Below are 18,960 nucleotides of genomic sequence, written 5' to 3'. Positions count from 1 at the left end.
TTTCTTTTATTTTTTTATATGTCGACTGGGGCCACTAATTTATTATCTATCCCTCCGTCTCTCATTAACTAAGTCTAGAACCAATTAACTTTATCATACGTCCTTAACTAATTTACTTTTTCTTATTTTTTACTCCCTCTGTCTCCATAATTTGTTACCATTTGACCCGACACGGGTTTTAAGAAATATAATAAAAAGTGAATTAAAAAAAGTTAATGACGTGTGAGTCCTACTTTTATATATTAATTTTATAATAAAGTGTGAATGGAAATGAGTTAGTGAAATATGAGGTCCACTATAAAAATGGAAAAAATGAAAGATGACAAATTTTTAGGGACATACGAAAATGGAAATAAGTGACAAATTTTCAGGGACGGGGGGAGTACTATTTTTTATAATGGACCTCACATTTTACTAATTCATTCAACTCATATTTTATTATAAAATTAATAATATATAAAGGAATGACTCATATTTCATTAATTTTTTTCACCCACTTTTCACTACAATTCTTAAAACCCATGCAAAGTCAAATTGTGCCAATTAGTGGGGACGCTCCCTCCGTCCCACATAACTTTATTCAGTATTCCATTTTGGGTCGTTCCACATAATTTTACCCATTTCACTTTTATCATTTTTGGTAGTGGATCTCATATTCAACTAATTCATTCATACTCACATTTTATTATAAAACTACATACTTTAAAAGTAGGACCCACATCCCACCAACTTTTTCAACTCACTTTCCATTAGATTTCTTAAAACTCGTGTCGGGTCAAAGTGTCCCAAATTATGTGGGACGGAGGGAGTATTCCGATCAAAGTTATAATCCAATTTTCAGTTGTCACATGAACAACTTTTTTCTTTTCCAAATATACTGATTCAAAGTTGAATACAACAATTTCATGTTAGTACACATCATGCTTTGATATATGTTGTTGGATTATGTAATAAAATTTCACCTCTCAAAATCTGGATATAACATTTTTGATTTTGAAAAACTACGTATTAAACTAAATGTATGGACAATCAAAATTGGAATAATATGTTGAGATAACCGGACGAAATGCTGCTGCCGAACGTGACATTGTGAATGTAAGAAGTTATTTATTAAGCTCAAATTAATGGAACATTTAATTCTAGTATTTTAAGTCAATTTTTTATCTGGAAATTTTGGCAAGATAGTGAAAAAGGACTAGTAGTAGTGCAAATTATTTATATAGTGTATGTTACTATAAGAGAATCAAGAATTTATAATATGTTGATACCTTTCATCTACTTATTTTGTCTCATGTTATTTACATAGATGTTTCCAACAATTTTGTCTCTATTTGACCATATCCAACTCTTCTTATATGATCTTAATGAAGCTCATCCTCGTCACTTGTGTTTGTTTTTGTTTGTTGATAAGGATCTTCGTTGTTTAGGGTGTTGTTTACATATCTAATTTTGCTCCCTTGACTCCATCCATCAATGCAACCTTACTTGTTGATGTTCATGTTGTTTGTTGCAGTTTCAAGAATTTCAGGCATCATACTCATAACTAGCTTTGTTTTGTTTATCTCAAATACAATTCTCTCTCCCCTGAGGTTTCTCTTGTTGCAGATTGCTACGACCCTTTGGATCCGAATGGAAACATCACGGTCACCTTCGACATATTCAACTATACCCAAGACGGCTATGTGGTTAGTCTGAAACCCGAAAGTTTTAATCTTTATTGTTTATGAACTAAATGGAGGTGTTGTTTATTTTTTTTTTCTCTTTTTATGGATTTTTTTTCCTTTAAATTTGCATGTTTATTGTTTCCTTCTTGGTATAGATGCATAGATAAGTTTATAAGTGCATAATGTTGATCACAAAACTACATGTGAAGTTCAACATAATCATGACTCTGATTTTGATTTTGATTCTGTTGTTATTTGGTGGTGTTGAGGCAAGGGTGACCATCCAAAACTACTATCAGTATCGCCACGTGGAGAAACCGGGTTGGAAACTCGGGTGGGCGTGGGCGAAGGACGAGGTTATTTGGGCCATTTCCGGGGCCGTTGCCACCAAACAAGGAGCCTGCAAGCCTTCCACAGATGTGAAGCCACATTGCTGCTCTCCACATCCACTGATAGCAGCAACAACTACCGAGGGTGGTCTCCTAGCCGCGTGGGCCATCAACCCTCACACGTCTTACTCGGCCTTCGACATCACAGTAGGCAATTTAGACCAAAACAGGACAGCCTACCGCCCGCCCCTTAATTTAACCCTAACGGCCCCCACATGGGGATATACTTGTGGCACACTTCAAGATGCTCTCCCCTCAATCTCCTTCGTCGCTGGGGTATTGAGGGAAGAGCAGGTTTTCAGTTAAGTGGTCAGAACCGAAGTTAGTTTAAAATATCACGAATCTCGGTTTTTTTGCTAGATTTTTAACAACCACTAGTGGCCTTTTAGGAACATGGAGATCAGAATGCACCTACTCAAGCTACATATCTAGCAAGGTACCAATTTGCTGCGTGTCCCTCTCGACGTTCTACAACCCGGATATCACATCGTGCCCCTCGTGCAGCTGCGGGTGTCGGGTAGCTGACCGGTCTTCGTACTCATGCATTAGGTGAAGGAAGCAAAACACAATTTTTTTTTTTGTGATTTGTGTTTCCATTACCTGATAATTGAAAAAATGTGAATTTTTGTTGATGAAGTGAAGGTGCAATCTCCTCAAATGTACAAGATGCTGAAATAGTTAGATGCACAGATCACATGTGCCCTCTCAGAGTCCATTGGCACATCAAGACCAACTATGTCACACACTGGAGAGTGAAACTAACTGTCTCTAACTACCATTATGGGAGGAACTACTCCAATTGGAACGTCGTCGTTCAACACCCCGGCTTCCGGGCGCCTTTCACTGCCCTGGAGTTTAACAACACCATGCTTTCAACCGTCCCAGGTACTCCTTTATACTCCACTCTAAGTGGAATATTTCTTATTCGGCACAAGAATATATGTAGTGTTGTTTTGTGAGTTCAGTTGAGAGAATAAAGTAAGAGATATGAAAAAAGTAGACAGAGTGATATTTCTATTTTAAGAAATATGTCATTTAGAGTGGGATATACTAAAAAGGAAAATGTGTCACCTAGAGTGGGAGCATCACGATAATAGCTTAGTAATTTATAGATTGTTATCCCTTTATTTACAGAGGGAGCATCAGGATAATAGCTTAGTAATTTATAGATTGTTATCCCTTTATTTTATTTAATAAAAAGTGGGTGGTAACTTAGAGTGATAAAAATGATTTGAGTTTTGCAGAGGATGCAGCTCTGTTTTGGGGAAAGGTCTTGCACAACACAGAACTACTGCAAGGCAATGAGTATGAAGTGGGATCAGTGACTACAGACATACTCTTGCAGAAAAATGCAGATGCATTCACACTAAGGAATGGTTGGGGGTTTCCAAGAAGGATATATTTCAATGGGGAGAACTGTCGGATGCCGCTTCCCGACATGTTCCCAATGTTGCCCAATGGGGGCTCGGGTCATCGTCCCGGGGGGCTGTTTTTGCTCAAAACATTGCTGTACTTGTCTTGCACTTGCATCATGTGGTGCAGATATATTTTGGTTTAGTACTTCAGCATATGTTGATGAGTTGATCATGCCATTATTTTGAGTAGAGCTAACTATGTAGTAGTATTATTACATATAGACTCTGGTTTGTGTTAAAATGACAACACCTCTTAAAGTGACACTTTGACACCACGTATCCAACAATATTATAAACGCTACACAGCAATAGTATAAACTGTCTAGCGTATTGGATATTGCTGGCCGAGAAAAAATTATTGTATAGTGTATTGAATATTGCTGGCCGAGAAAATTTATCTTTGAGCATTTTTTATGATTGTCATATGGCAGCTGATTATTCGTCCACGTGTACAAATGATTGGCTATGAATGGTGGTATGATGTTACTTTAAGAGGTGTTGTCATTTTAACACACCCTTATAGGCTCTGGTTCAATGTCTTCGTAAAAGATATTGTAGATTTTTTTTTTCTTATCATTAGATATTTCTATTTGAAGGTTTACATGCTCGTTTTCCCGCTAATGTGTACTTTTGGCGTCGAATTTCACAATAAGAATATCAATAAAAAAAGCGATACTGGTCGAAAATATTACCAACTTTGGAAAAAATTTAGATTTTTTCGCAAATTTTAAAAGTGATCTGGAAAAACATGAACTTTATGTTTTATACGAATTTTCCACTACAAGTCTTTCCTGCCATGGCAAATAAATATACAATCAATCCCTCAAACTTCTTTTAGGTTTGAATGTACCATTTGAGAAGGTAAATTTACCTTCAATTTAAACAAGTACTCCGAATAATTAATTTTAAAAAAAGTTAAATGAAAAATATAGTACTCCCTCCGTTAAAAAAAAATAGAGCACATTTACTATTTTTGACTTTCCACAAAAAATAGAGCACAATCATTTATGGAAAGTTTTCAACAAATAATAACCTTACACATCATTCCACTAACACTACTTCTCACTTACTTTACCAATTCTACATTAACACCGGTGCCATTCACCAATTGCTCTATTTTTTTGGACGGAGGAAGTACTATTTTAATTTAACTTTTTCCTTAAATGCTCCATTGAATTCCTTAGTGTCCACTATAGGCCGCCGCATGGCGCGGTGGTTATAGAGAGGGGGGGGAGCCGCGGCGGTGGAGGAACAGCCGCATATGCGGCGGGGTCGCGGCGGAGCCACGGCGGCCTATTGCACACCGTAAGACCGCCGCGGCTCCAATTTTCGGGTTTTTCCTATTCCTCAGTTTTTACTTCACACATCCACGCCACAATTCCAAAACCATATTTTCATATCTCTAGATTTATTTCACAATGCAAAACCACGACAGTGATTCCCCCGGCATCGGAGAATCGCACTACCCATGCAGCAGGTATCACAGCAGTGCATGCAAAAGCCGGATATGGGAGTTATTGGTGTGGCTGTGATGACTAGGCGGACAAGTTTTTTTGTGGCTGTGGCGTGGCTGTTCCACCTATTGTGGATACTCTAAAATCATGTGCTATTATCAAAGTATGCCATCTATTATGAGACGGAGGGAGTATATACTATCACCTCTGTCCCGGCTAAGATGATATATTTTTTGGGCAGTACGAGATTTTAGGATTCTCTTAAAAGTTGTTTGAAAACCCCAACTTCTGATAGAATAGTACCGGTTAAGGTGTTGCGAGATAGGTTGAGTGCAATGGCAATGGAGGAGTTGCGTGATGCTCAGCTCGCTTTACCTAGGGAGAAATCTCTTCAAGGTGAGGTACCTGACAGTCTGAGGGCTTTGCGCGGTTTAGAATATTTGGATCTTTCCCGGAATAACCTTTCGGGGATGATTCCAAGATTTCTTGTCGAGTTTCGCTTGTTGTATCTCAACATTTCTTTCAATGAGCTGCAAGGTGAAGTCCCAAGTCTTGGAGTTTTCCAAAATGAAAGTGCAATCTCACTTGAAGGAAACCAAGGCTTGTGTGGAGGTATTGCAGCCCTAAACCTTCCTTCTTGTCCATCATCACCAAAATCAAAGAAGAAAGGTTTAGGTAAAATCTTGATCCCAACTGTTGCTGGAGCCCTATGCCTAGCGCTTGCAGCGTGCATATGCGTGATCATGTACAACCGACGAACATTTCAAATTGCTGGAAGCCCCATATTCCAAGTGCCAGGCTTTTTGAGGCTATCTTACGCAGATCTCTTGAGTGCCACAGATGGATTCTCAGAGACAAACCTACTTGGTGCAGGGAGATTTGGATCAGTATATAAAGGAACTATCAATGATGATGATGAGTGGACGAATGTTGTAGCAGTGAAGGTTCTAAATCTTAACTTAAAAGGAGCTTCTAAGAGTTTGGCAACAGAATGCAATGCATTGAGAAACATTAGACACAAAAATGTGCTCAAGATTGTGAGTGTGTGACAGCACTGATTTTCTAGTGAATGACATCAAAGCGGTGGTGTATGAATTTATGGCCAACGGAAGCCTCGACAATAGGCTGCATTGCGATCCCGAGAATGAATACCGAGCTCTCAGTGCCATTCAAAGACTGAATATTGCAATTGATACTGCATCTGCAGTTGAGTACTTGCATTTTGGTACTGACTCCATAGTTATTCATGGAGATTTGAAGCCGAGTAACATTCTCTTGGATAAAGACATGGTCGCCAAAGTTGGTGATTTTAGTTTAGCCAAAATTGTTTCACAGAGCTTGCCATTCACGGAAGGAAGCAGTTCATCAGCAATAAAGGGTACCATAGGCTACATTGCTCCAGGTTTATTTCAATGTTTTAAACCGTTTCAATTGACAAGTTTTTTAATATATGCATATATTTAAGTCTGTCGTTTATGTATGTATTCTGTTTAGAGTATGGCATGAGCTACGTTGCATCAACACATGGGGATGTATACAGTTACGGAGTTCTAGTGCTTGAGATGTTCACAAACAGAAGGCCAACAAGTGATGCATTCGAAGGGTGTCTAAATCTCCAAGACTTCGTTAGCACAGCCTTGACAGGCCGTGTAACAGAAGTAGTGGATCCATTTCTGCATCAAGAACTTAATGTGGATGAAACATATTGGGATTGTATTGTTTCAATTCTAAGGATTGGAGTGAGATGCTCGAAGCAGCTTCCAAGAGATCGCATGTCGATGGCAGAGGTTGTTAATAACTTGAAAAAGATTAAAAAAGTGTTTCCAGTTTATAGAAATGGCAGAAATGTTGCTTCTTACCAACGTTGAAATTGATGTTAGTTTATATCTATTGGCAATATTTTCAGTTGTGATTGATGAGCAGCTGCTCCTTGTTTGTTGTAAAGGCAGTTCTGTTAACTCTCAATTTTATTCTTATGCTATGTCTCTCTTTTTTTTCTTTTTTCTTTTTAATTGTGATGTTAGGTCTATTTCTATAATCTTTAATATTTGCTATATACCCTATAAAAATGAAATGTTTTTCAATTTTCTAATTTAAAATATTTCTTAAAATAAAAACAACATCATTTTTATTTTTGCTTTTTTCATTTAATTTAGAAAACAGTAGTAATATATAAAATCTCGTGCCAATATAATAATTAGAGGAGTATTAAATATAACACATGAGTGAAAATTACGGGTCTAACATAAACAACATAGATAAGCTTGAAATAAGAGAATTTAGAAAAATACCGTGTGAATGTATTCAATATAGATCTGAATAAAATTAAAGAAGGGAAATGGGAAAACATGACACCCAGTCCCTCAATTAGGTCTGCTTATTCGGCCGGTTCCGGTCTAACCGGACCGGTTGACCGGTTAACCGGTTTTAAATTTTCATAAATTCAAGAACCGAAACCGGCCGGTTAAGAACCGGTCGATTCCGGTTTCGAACCGGAACCGATGTGTAATTTTAATCTGAATTTATTTATAATTTTAAATAGTTCAATACTAAAAAAATAATAATCCAACATTTAGAATTATAACAAATAATACCTAAAAATTAAAATAAATACACAAAATACAAACCAACAATACAATAATATTCATATATGGATAAGAGTGATGCAAGTGTAGTAGGTCGGGTCGGACTAGTTTATGTTAGCAATTTTTTACTAATACAAAAGTAGGAGTTCTAAACTTTAGCATTTTTAAAAAAAAAAATGAGTTTTAAAATTGAATTTCATTTTCCCTTTTTTGGCTAAACATAGTATTCATTGGAATTTCCAATACTAATTGATATTGTTGTGACTATTTGGTTTATATCGGAACACTTAATAAATTATTCACAAATATGTTAAAATCGTATGTTAAATGAATTGTTACATAAATTTGTAATAAATATATCATATGAAATGATATTGTATTTGTATAAGTTCTTTTGAAAACTAAAAACAAACTTATGATGTTCTACTTATTGTAGTTAGTTCATAAAAAATGGATTAGGGAAATAATTGTAGATTTAAAGTATCACAGATTAAACATTTAAATCTAAAAAACACTCAATATTTCAAACTATTTTACTTTAATTCAAAATTAATTCAATAAATTAGATCTTTTAGTATATTAAATTATAAAAAAATAAAATTGAATTATAATCCGGTTCTCGGTTAGGAACCGGTCGGGTTCCAGTTCGAAACCGGAACCGGTGTTATTTAAAAAGTTGGAACCGGTACCGGAACCGGAACCGGATTTTCCGGTTCTGGTTCCTCAATTAACCGATCGGTTCCGATTCCGATTCCGATTAACCGAGAACCGGAGAACCGTTTAAGCACCCCTACCCACAATGATTGAACCTAGAGTAATTACAATCAAAATTTGGTTTTCGAACTTATGCTATATCTTGGAAGAAATTAGTAAGTATATATAGCACGCAAGCTTGTCTTTATAAAAGGCTTCTCCCATTTTCTATTGGCTAATATTCTCAAAAGAGGTCGATTAATTGACGTGTTACTTGTGGGATTGTTAATTCATTTATTAAAAATAAAAATATTCTCGTTATGTTGTGCACGGTCATATTATATGCTGTTGACGCCAAAATATTTTAAGGCGTCTTTGTGACCTTTACTTTACAAAGATGTCTACGAACAACAGACTATTGAGTACTCCATTAAGTATGACAGTATGTACTATATTCTCCTCGATCCCTTAAAAATAAATCAAATTTATCATGTAGGATAATATTTAAAAATAAATTAATTCTATTTAAAGAAATATTTTTCTCTTATTGTGCGCTCATTCTTCACTAATAATACTCTAATAACTTTTTTTTATGTGGTGTAAATAACTTTTTCTTTCTATTATTCTATTATTTTTAATTATGTATTAAAATTCATATTGTTTTAAATGTTATTTATTTTTGAGGATAGAAAGATATTAAGGTATTTTATTTTATTTAAAAGAGAACGATCTATCTTATGAATAAAATATGGTGCTATGTACAGATGTGAAGTTGAAATAGACCAACATAATAAGATGGATATGACCAAATCGAAAGTGAGACTAATCCAACAGCTACTATTTGATTGGTTAAGTAATAAAATTAGATCGATTCAAATTCGCGCTCTAAAACCATTCAATTGGTTGATTATTTATCATCGGAATATTTTTTTTTGGTGGATGTGATATATAGTTAAGTTGATAGGATAGAGTATGGTTGAAATTTTCAATTCTTTAGTTATATTTATCTTTGGATTACTGAATTTTTAATACAATAAACTTAAAGGATTATGACTAAAATACTAAAAAAAGAAAAACACTTTTTTTTTATAATTATTATAAACACATAAAAATAATTAAGTATACACTGTACAACTTTGGGGTGATAATATATTCATTTAACTGAGAGACTAGGGAGGGGCCGATATCTCCATCATGTGTCAAACCATAATAACTAAACATGATTATATTTTTATTAGTCATGACTTATCAATTAACTCAAACACCTCCCTGTCGATTATTTAATCATCGTCTAATTTTTTCAGTTTTATCCGAGTTAGACCAAATCAAGATAATAGATTTCATAGTTAACACGATATTTTAGAAATTATTAATTTATATAATTAATTGGAGAGAGGAGTGAATGTAAATATTAAATAAAGAGAGAAATACAATTAAATATTTAATTGGAAAAAGAAAAAAATGATTGTTTATTAATTAGGGAGAATAAGTCACCAAAAATGAAAAAGTGTCATTTCATTGGAAAAAAAAAAGTGCTATCACCTTAGCAGGATAGAAGGAGTATATACTACTCCCTCCGTTCCATAGTAATGGAGACAAAAATTTTCGGCATGCAAATTAAGAAAAATTGTGTTAGAGCACTCCCAATGGAGGTGGCGAATTCTCGGCGATAAATCGCCGATTATCGCCGAATTATCGCCGGCCATTGTGGCGAAGTCGGCGATAATTCGGCGATAATGTTACCGTTGCTTCGCCGAGTGGCGATTTATCGCCGGATTATCGCCGAGCGATCGCCGGCCACTGTGGGCGACGCTCGGCGATAATCGGCGATTTTTAAAATTTTTTTTTTTTTTTTTGGCCGAACGGCTATTTTATCCCACCCCTATAAATATTTCATCCTCTTCCTCCATTCATCACCCACAAACTTCATTCACACAAATTTTCAATCTTTTTTCTCTCCATCTTTATTAAATGAGTTCTGATTCATCGTCTCGTGCTCAGTCCGACGAGGAAATATCACATTCTTCTTCCGAAGAAGAGGTACCTCCCGCTCCCACCGGATGGGATGTAGCGGGTTTCGCCAACAACCCAATCAACAACTATATCTCCCGCTGCATACAAAGCGAGATCGCTCGAATGCAGCAGCCACCCCCCCAACGGCCAATCCGCCGGCGGCGCCGATACATCCCTCGCAACCACACTGGTGCGCACGATCGGCTGTTCGCCGATTATTTCGCGGAGGAACCACGTTATCCGGCAGATGTATTTCGTCGCCGGTTCAGAATGCGCCGCTCCCTCTTCCTGCGCATTGTTAATGCGTTGTCCGCGCGTTACCCCGAGTTCCGGCTCCAGCGAGACGCAGCAGGGAAGCCCGGACTATCGCCCCTACAGAAATGCACTGTTGCCATCCGGCAGTTGGCATATGGAGGGTCCGCCGACATGTTCGATGAGTATCTGCAATGCGGCGAGACGACTGGCAACGAGTGCCTGAAGAATTTCTGTCAGGGCGTGCGAGAGATATTTGGGGAGCACTACCTTCGCTCGCCGGACGCAGCTGACTGCCAGTTCCTACTGGATTGGCACTGGAGGACCCACGGCTTTCCGGGGATGCTCGGCAGCATCGACTGTATGCACTGGCAGTGGAAGAACTGCCCAACCGCGTGGCGAGGCCAGTTTACTACCGGCTACAAAGGTACGCATCCCACCATCATTCTTGAAGTCGTTGCCGACCAACGGCTTTGGATTTGGCATGCTTATTTTGGTATAGCCGGGTCGAACAACGACCTAAATGTTCTCAATTCCTCGCCCCTTTTCAACGAGCGGATCAACGGATTAGGCCCCTCCATCGAATTCACGGCCAATGGCAATGTGCATAACATGGGGTACTACCTGGCTGACGGCATCTATCCGCAATGGCCCGTGTTTCTGAAGACGATCAGATGCCCACTCGGAGATAGAAGAAGGTATTTTGCCCGAGCGCAAGAGTCTGCGCGCAAGGATGTGGAGAGGGCATTTGGGGTGCTCCAATCGCGATTTGCACTGGTAAAGGGTCCGACGCGCTTTTTCTACCAGGGGGATATTGCCGATATCATGTATGCGTGCATCATCATGCATAACATGATCATCGAAGATGAACACGAAGGCGTCCTCGACGTCACCAACGACCCAAGTGTTGCATCATCGAGTCACGGTGTCTCAACCGAGTCCGCCCGCCAGGGTGTACCGCACAACGAACATGAACGGTTCCAGGCGTTCATGGACATACACCAGAAGGAGGCCCATCAAGCACTACAACACGATATCATCGAAGAATTGTGGGCAAATAGAAACCGCGCCCACCGCCCTTGAATTTTTTTTTCTTTGAATTTTTTTTTTGATTTTTTATTTCCATTCGTGTACTTTTTTTTTTTTTAATTTTCTTCGTTGTAATGTGTACCCGTGTTTAATACAACGAACTTTATTACTATTTATTTGATTTATCTTTATAAATTAAATAAGCTAGCTTTATTATATATAAAAATAAAACAATTAAATTAGTGATGATGTAAAAATGAAATGTTGAGTTAGGGAGAAATAAGGGAGAAATAAGGGAGAAACCATTGTAGGGGTTGGCTAAAAACTGGGGATAAAATGTGATGCTGATGTGGCGCTGATGTGGCAGGAGTTAGGGAGAAATAAGGGAGAAATAAGGGAACTCCATTGGGAGTGCTCTTAGATGAGTTAAGTAAAAAGAGAATAAAGTGGAAAATGAAAAAGATAGAGAAATGAAGATAGAAAAAAGTAAGAGAGAGTAAAGTAGGTGTGGAAAAATGTGTTGACTTTTACTAAAAAGGAAAATAACTCTATTACTATGGAACGGACGGAAATGAAAAAACGTCCCTATTACTGAGTACTTTTCTTAAAGCGACATTATTCTACTATTTGTAATACCAATATGCCAAAACCTTCCATCTGAAGTCCCTTCCTCATTCTATTTACAACTTGAAGAGTGATGGCAAAACCTATCTTCTGTACTCCATTCATAACTCTATTTGCCCTCTTCATTCTTTTGACCATCACTCCTTCACATTCCAACAACCATACCGATCTCGAAGCACTTCTAGCATTCAAGAAATTCATAAACAACGATCCACTCCTGGCTTTGAGCTCATGGAACGAAACAACACATTTCTGCAGGTGGAATGGCATCTCCTGCAGCAAAAGGCATCCAAACAGAGTCGTCTCTGTTTCGCTGCGGTCTCAAGGCCTCATGGGATGGCTCTCACCTCACGTAGGTAACCTTTCATTCCTCAAAACCATGGACTTGCAAAACAACAGCTTCCGCGGCACAATCCCTCAGGAGATCGGTCGCCTCAGAAGGCTTCGAGTGATCGAGTTTAGTAAAAATTCTTTCGTAGGTGGAATTCCAACAAACCTATCACAATGCATACATCTTTATCACCTGAATTTGATCGACAATAAGCTCAGTGGAGGCATAGTCCCCGAGATAGCTTCTCTTGTCAACCTCCAATCTTTAGGCTTGTCGGAGAACATGCTATCAGGGAATATCCCACCTGTCCTAGGAAACCTCACAAATCTATTACAACTTGGGTTGGGAAATTGCGGTTTGCTAGGAGAGATTCCGGAATCTCTAGTTAAACTTAGAAGATTGTGGAGGCTAAATATGTATGAGAATAATCTAACTGGTTCTGTTCCAATCGGTCTCTATAATATTTCGAGTTTGGCATTTGTGATGTTGAATAATAATCAACTCCATGGAAACATACCTTCCTTTACACTTCCCAATTTGAGGGCCCTTGGTCTTGCCTTCAACCGTTTCACTGGAGAGCTTCCGGCTTCAATGTCAAATTCTTCCATGCTTGAATTCATAAGTGTGTCATCAAACAATTTCACAGTAAATATACATGATTTTACTATGCTTCCAGCTCTCCAATATCTTTTGGCTTCATCTAGCAATTTGAAGGGAGATATTCATACTATTATATCATCCCTAACAAACTGCACTCACCTTAGAGTTTTGGAGTTGTCCTTAAACCATTTCACTGGTCCATTGCCAGAGTCCATTGGCAATCTTTCCAGCCAATTGTCTTTCCTAAATATTCGTCATAACCAGTTAAGTGGTAGAATTCCGTCTAGTATAGGAGATCTCGTCCGTCTAACTGTTTTTTCAGCTAGTTCCAATAGCCTCGAAGGTCCAATTCCTTGGTCGATCGGAAAACTTCACAGCTTGCAAGAAATCTACCTTGGACAAAACAGGCTGACAAATGAGATGCCGGTATCATTTGGCAACTTGACTTTGTTGAACTATCTCAACTTGCAGCTAAACAATCTTTCTGGGAGTATACCTCGAAGTCTTGGCAACTGTACCAACTTGTTATTCTTAGATCTCTCAGATAACAACCTCAGTGGTTCAATACCTTCTGAAATTATGAGTATTTCATCCCTTAACATCTCACTTAACCTATCTTACAACGCCTTGACGAGTACTATTCCATCAGAAGTTGGGTCTATGATCAATCTTGGGACATTGGACTTGTCCCACAATAGATTATCCGGAACCATTCCATCAGAAGTTGGGGCTATGTCCAATCTTTGGGCATTGGACTTGTCTCACAATAGATTATCCGGAACCATTCCATCAGAAGTTGGGACTATTTTCTATCTTGGGGTATTGGACTTGTCCTACAATAGATTATCCGGAACCATTCCATCTTCATTGGGTAGATGCTTCATCTTGAATCAGCTTCTCCTTGCGAGGAACTCTCTTCAGGGAAAGATACCTGACGGTATAAGGACTTTGAAAAGTTTACGATATCTGGATCTTTCGCAAAATAACTTTTCAGGGATGATCCCAAGATATCTGGCCGAGTTTCATACTATGCTATATCTCAACCTTTCTTTCAATATGTTGAAAGGTGAAGTCCCTATTTTGGGAGTTTTCCTAAATGAAAATGCAATCTCACTTCAAGGAAACAATGGCTTGTGTGGAGGTATTGCAACCCTAAATCTTCCTTCTTGTTCATCATCACAAAAAATTAACAAGAAAAGTTTAGGAAAGATCTTGATCCCAACTGTTGTTGGAGCCATATGCCTCGGCCTTGTAGCATGTTTCTGTGTGATCATTACATACAGGCGACATACATTGCAAAATGTTGGAACCTCCAATTTCCAAGTGCCAGACTTTTTGAGGCTATCTTATGCAGACCTACTGAGTGCCACAAGTGGGTTCTCAGAAGCTAATCTAATCGGTGCAGGGATATTTGGATCTGTATATAAAGGAACTATCAATGATGATGACGATGAGCAGACGGATGTAGCAGTAAAGGTTCTTAATCTTAACTTAAGAGGAGCTTCTAAGAGTTTTGCATCAGAATGCAATGCATTAAGAAACATAAGACACAAAAACCTGCTCAAGATTGTGAGTGTGTGTGACAGCACTGATTATCACGGGAATGATTTTAAGGCATTGGTGTATGAATTCGTGGCCAATGGAAGCCTCGAGAACTGGCTGCATTATGAGAATGAAGGCAGGGGAGCTCTAAGTGCTATTCAGAGACTCAATATTGCCATAGATATTGCATCGGCAGTTGAGTACATGCATTGTGGAACTGATTCCATAGTTATTCATGGAGATTTGAAGCCGAGTAACGTTCTCTTGGATAAAGACATGGTCGCCAAAGTTGGTGATTTTGGTTTAGCCAAAATTGTTTCACAAAGCTTGTCATCCACGGAAGGAAGCAGTTCATCTGCAATAAAGGGTACAATAGGCTACATTGCTCCAGGTTTTACTTCAAACTTTAAATTTTTTAATTGACATGTGTTTTTTATATGCATAAAGCTAAGTCCGTCGTCTATTTATGTATTTTTATTCAGAGTATGGCGTGAGCCTCGTTGCGACAACTGAAGGGGATGTATACAGTTACGGAGTTCTTGTGCTTGAGATGTTCACAAACAAAAGACCAACAAGTGATGCATTTGAAGGGTGCCTAAATCTCCAAGACTTCGTTAGCACAGCCTTAACCGACCATGTAACAGAAGTAGTGGATCCATTTTTGCACCAAGAACTTAATGTGGATGAAAAGTATTGGGATTGCGTTGTTTCAGTTCTGAGGATTGGAGTGAGATGCTCGAAGCAGCTTCCAAGAGATCGCATGTCGATGGCAGAGGTTGTTAATAACTTGAAAAAGATTAAAAAAGTGTTTCCAGCTTATAGAAATGGTTAAAATGTTGCTTCTTACCAACGTTGAAATTGATGTTATTTTAGATCTATTGGCAATATTTTCAGTTGTGAGTTGTGATTGATGAGCAGCTGCTCCTTGTTTATTTTAAAGGCAGTTCTGTTAACTCTCAATTTTATTCTTATGTTATGTCTCATTTATATATCCTTCAAGATTTGATTAGTATACAAGTGTGAATTCATTGAGGTAAATGAGATAAGTAGCACATTAAATACAGATCAAAAAAACAAAACGGAAATTCAACGTGGTATTCACTGTTATACAAATCATGAAAAATAACCAAATAACCAATTCAACAAAACTGAGGCAGGGAATTTCAAAGCAAAGAAAAAGAAGTTTCCAAAACAGATACCACCACAATCGGTGGCGCCGCCGCAGATCCACCGAGAGGCCGCACGGTTGTTGTTCGGTAGAAGAAGAATGCGTAAATCCACGCAGCAGAGAAGAAAATGAAACTCAATAGTGATGGTAACTTCAAACATATGCAACAAATATCCTTCAAATATAAAGTAGCAAACATTTTGGAAAAGGGGAAATTACGATTTGATTCCTTAACGCAATCTAATTTACAAGTAGGTCCAACAAAATTCTGAAAATGTAATTATGTTCCCAGGGTTTTTAAAGAATTTAGATTTGGCCCTGCACTATGTGAAAAACAATATAAGCCTTGGAAGATGTATTCTGAAACTTTGTAAGTCACAAACAACTCATGTTATTACTGCTAGGGGTGGGGATTCGGTCGAATAGGTTAGAACCAAACCGATGAGTCGGTTAACCGACTCCATTTTTTTTTCAAATTCAAGAACCGGAACCGAACCTTAAGTCGGTTCAGTTATTTGAGGAACCGATCAGTCTTGACCGACTGGTTATTAGGTTCCACCGAAGGAACCGAAATTCAATGACAGACAATAAAAAATTTTGTTTACATGCGCAGGGATTTGATCCATAATGTTCCATCTTCAAATTCAAGACTTCAAATTGTTAAACATTAAATACAAAATTCATAAATCATAATCATATATTCATATTGGTAGAATACTGATGGTTTTAATAATAGTTAAACCATAATATCATCACAAACATTCACTACAAAATTTAAATACTAAAATATTAATATTGACCAACGATTCTACTTCTATAGGTAGGATTTTTACCTTTTCATTTCTTTTTTAACTTTTCAAAAACTAAAATAACAAAACTAAAATCAATATATAAAAAATTGGAAATTAAATTTAAAAAAATATCGGTTATTCGGTTCTAACCTCTCGGTTCTCGGTTCTAACCGAGAACGAGATTAGCTTAAACCTACTAACCAAAAGCGAACCCTAACCGAGAACCGAGAACCATTTCCCCAGGCCTAATTACTGCAAAAGGAGAGCTAGCTCCATCAAAGGAGGGATACTGTTGAAAATTACACGCTTTGAGAATCTATAATAGCTTTTATGTTCCATCAGTTGTCATATAAATTGAAGCCTATTAATCACTTGACAAAGGAGCTGAATTGACCTATATAAATTGATGCCTATTAATCACTTGACAAAGGAGCTCAATTGTACTATAATGATGCATCTGACTGAAAATGTTGCCAATAGATAGAAGGGAACATCTATTCGTACATCTGAAGCCGCCTGAAAGATAGTATAAATGAAAATGTTGCCATTAGATAGAAAGAAGCCGCTCGTTGCACGGACGATAACTTCAAGTAGTTAATGATTCATGCATATCTTTTGTACGTACTCTCTCCTCTTATAAATGATGCTCGTCTCACTTTCTCTTTTGGTTTGTCCCACTAAATATGTTACATTTTCATTTTTTGAAAAATTTATCTCTCATATTAATATAAAATTATATTTTTTTCCTCCATACAGGACCACCAAAAATATTTTTTTCCTCCATACAGGACCACCAAAAATCTTGTATCATCTCACAAATGTGACATCTTTTATGGGACAGAGAGATTGTTTTATTTCCATAAATCTTTGAACTTAACATGTGGATATCTTGCATTACACGCAAGATATCTCTTGGAGTCTTAGATTAGATTAGATTATTTTATTATTTTATCCTTGGATTTTCTTGTCCGTTCTTTTCGAGATGAACTATGAAGGTCGAACCGTCTAGAGTTGCGAATTCCATAAATGATAGAATTCTATAGACGAAAGTCATAGAGAAATATGACGAATAATCTTATCTCATTCATGTTCTGAAACCCTAGCACCTCAACTAGGGTTGATTACGATCAATTAATCTCTTCAATCACCGGTGCTCTGATTCGATAGATCAAAGGTTTATCAGTATGTATTTTTATAGTTCCAGTTATTTTTATCTACATTGTGATGGTCTGTTGGAGGAATAGATACCACGGGAAAACCTAATTTATGATATAATTGGTCCACTTGTCTATAACGTTTTGCACGTTCTCAGCCTTGTTGGAGTCTGGAGATGTGGTCGAAACGATAATGAAGAAGATAATAGAATGACTAATGGGGTGGAGTTGGAAGGTATTGTTTCTTACTAAAATAGGAAAATCCACTTTGTCCCTTAAAGTATTCATATTTGGAAGTACTATAGTGAAATTACACTAATTTTTACAAATCCAGTAAACTTTGGAGTTAGTGGTGGACATATATAGTGAAGATAATGGGATAGTGGCAGACTGGATATACTGTTAAAATTGGTATATTGAGTAGAACAACTATATTATACTCTATAGAGTCATAAAGTTGATAAAGTCAAGTAAATTAAATATTTGATCATATCACTCAAAAAATAAACATTTCCTTAAGTATAGTCTTATCATTATTATGTTGAAGAGACCAGAAAGAATAAATTAAAGATGAAATGAAGAAGTCCAAAGATCCAAAAATACTTGAAGAAAATTAAGCTAATTTCCATCAAGTTCCTTCAAGTATGAACACAACTTTTGGCTGTGGAAAATTGAGCAGATGATTATAATGGCGACGATAATGGGATAGTGGTAAACTGGTAGTACTGCTAAAATTGGTGTTATTAAGACTACAACAAGTATATTATACCACTTTCGTCCTACTCAAAATGTCCACTTTTCCTTTTTAGTTTGTTTCACTCACGATGTCCACTTTTTATATTTAGAAATAAATCTCTCTCACTCTATCATCTCTCCTCGTTAAAATATTCAATTACTTTTTTCTCTCTATTTACTCCACCTAACAACTCTTCCTAAAATCATGTGTCACTCAAGAATGTGAACATCTTAAGTGGGACGGAGGGAGTACTCTTCAATCATAAAGTGTATAAAGACAAGTACATTTATATATCGAGATCGGTTTGACCTACTAAAACTTTAAATGTGTTCCTTTTTTTAAATGTATGAGATCAATGTTAGACTTTAAAACACACTTGTTCAAATATAGACCAAAAGTCCAAAACAACGGTTTAGGACCAGAAGCTAACAAATATAATACTCTCTTCATCCATAAAAAAAGATAAAATTGTAAATGACACATGTTTTAATATGCAATTGATAAAGTAAGAGAGAAGTAG

General features: G+C 37.1%; 2 protein-coding genes and 1 pseudogene across 3 annotated transcripts; all 3 read left to right on the top strand.

Annotated features, from left to right (window-relative positions):
- The first annotated feature begins 1,286 nt into the window (after positions 1-1,286).
- Positions 1,287-4,007, top strand: LOC125206104 (COBRA-like protein 1). 2 transcript variants are annotated; one of them, XM_048105407.2, is made up of 6 exons: positions 1,474-1,528; positions 1,606-1,685; positions 1,934-2,354; positions 2,443-2,602; positions 2,691-2,938; positions 3,298-4,007. In XM_048105407.2, exons 1-6 carry the CDS (start codon positions 1,474-1,476, stop codon positions 3,609-3,611), a joined length of 1,278 nt encoding a protein of 425 aa, XP_047961364.1. In that variant the 3' UTR covers positions 3,612-4,007. The 2 variants fall into 2 exon arrangements, with proteins under 2 accessions (XP_088915968.1, XP_047961364.1); XM_089059842.1 differs by having other exon boundaries at positions 1,287-1,685; positions 1,939-2,354; positions 3,298-4,006.
- Positions 4,008-5,257: 1,250 nt separating this feature from the next.
- Positions 5,258-6,887, top strand: LOC125206103 (putative LRR receptor-like serine/threonine-protein kinase At3g47570 pseudogene; annotated as a pseudogene).
- Positions 6,888-12,191: 5,304 nt separating this feature from the next.
- LOC125206102 (uncharacterized) lies at positions 12,192-15,469 on the top strand. The gene is made up of 2 exons (XM_048105405.2): positions 12,192-14,982; positions 15,074-15,469. Exons 1-2 carry the CDS (start codon positions 12,192-12,194, stop codon positions 15,421-15,423), a joined length of 3,141 nt encoding a protein of 1,046 aa, XP_047961362.1. The 3' UTR covers positions 15,424-15,469.
- Positions 15,470-18,960: the final 3,491 nt, after the last annotated feature.

This window comes from Salvia hispanica, chromosome 6 (assembly GCF_029641045.1).
Source record: "Salvia hispanica isolate PSC_SH4W2 chromosome 6, Shi_PSC_v1, whole genome shotgun sequence".
Taxonomy (NCBI): Eukaryota; Viridiplantae; Streptophyta; class Magnoliopsida; order Lamiales; family Lamiaceae; genus Salvia; species Salvia hispanica.
This window is presented reverse-complemented; position numbering and strand designations above follow the sequence as displayed.

Coding starts and splice junctions, on each gene's coding strand:
- LOC125206104 (XM_089059842.1), top strand. CDS start 1,474: ATGCAACCTTACTTGTTGATGTTCATGTTGTTTGTTGCAGTTTCAAGA. Junction 1,686..1,938: donor ATACCCAAGACGGCTATGTG/GTTAGTCTGAAA, acceptor TGTTGAGGCAAG/GGTGACCATCCAAAACTACT. Junction 2,355..2,442: donor GAGGGAAGAGCAGGTTTTCA/GTTAAGTGGTCA, acceptor GTGGCCTTTTAG/GAACATGGAGATCAGAATGC.
- LOC125206102 (XM_048105405.2), top strand. CDS start 12,192: ATGGCAAAACCTATCTTCTGTACTCCATTCATAACTCTATTTGCCCTC. Junction 14,983..15,073: donor AATAGGCTACATTGCTCCAG/GTTTTACTTCAA, acceptor ATTTTTATTCAG/AGTATGGCGTGAGCCTCGTT.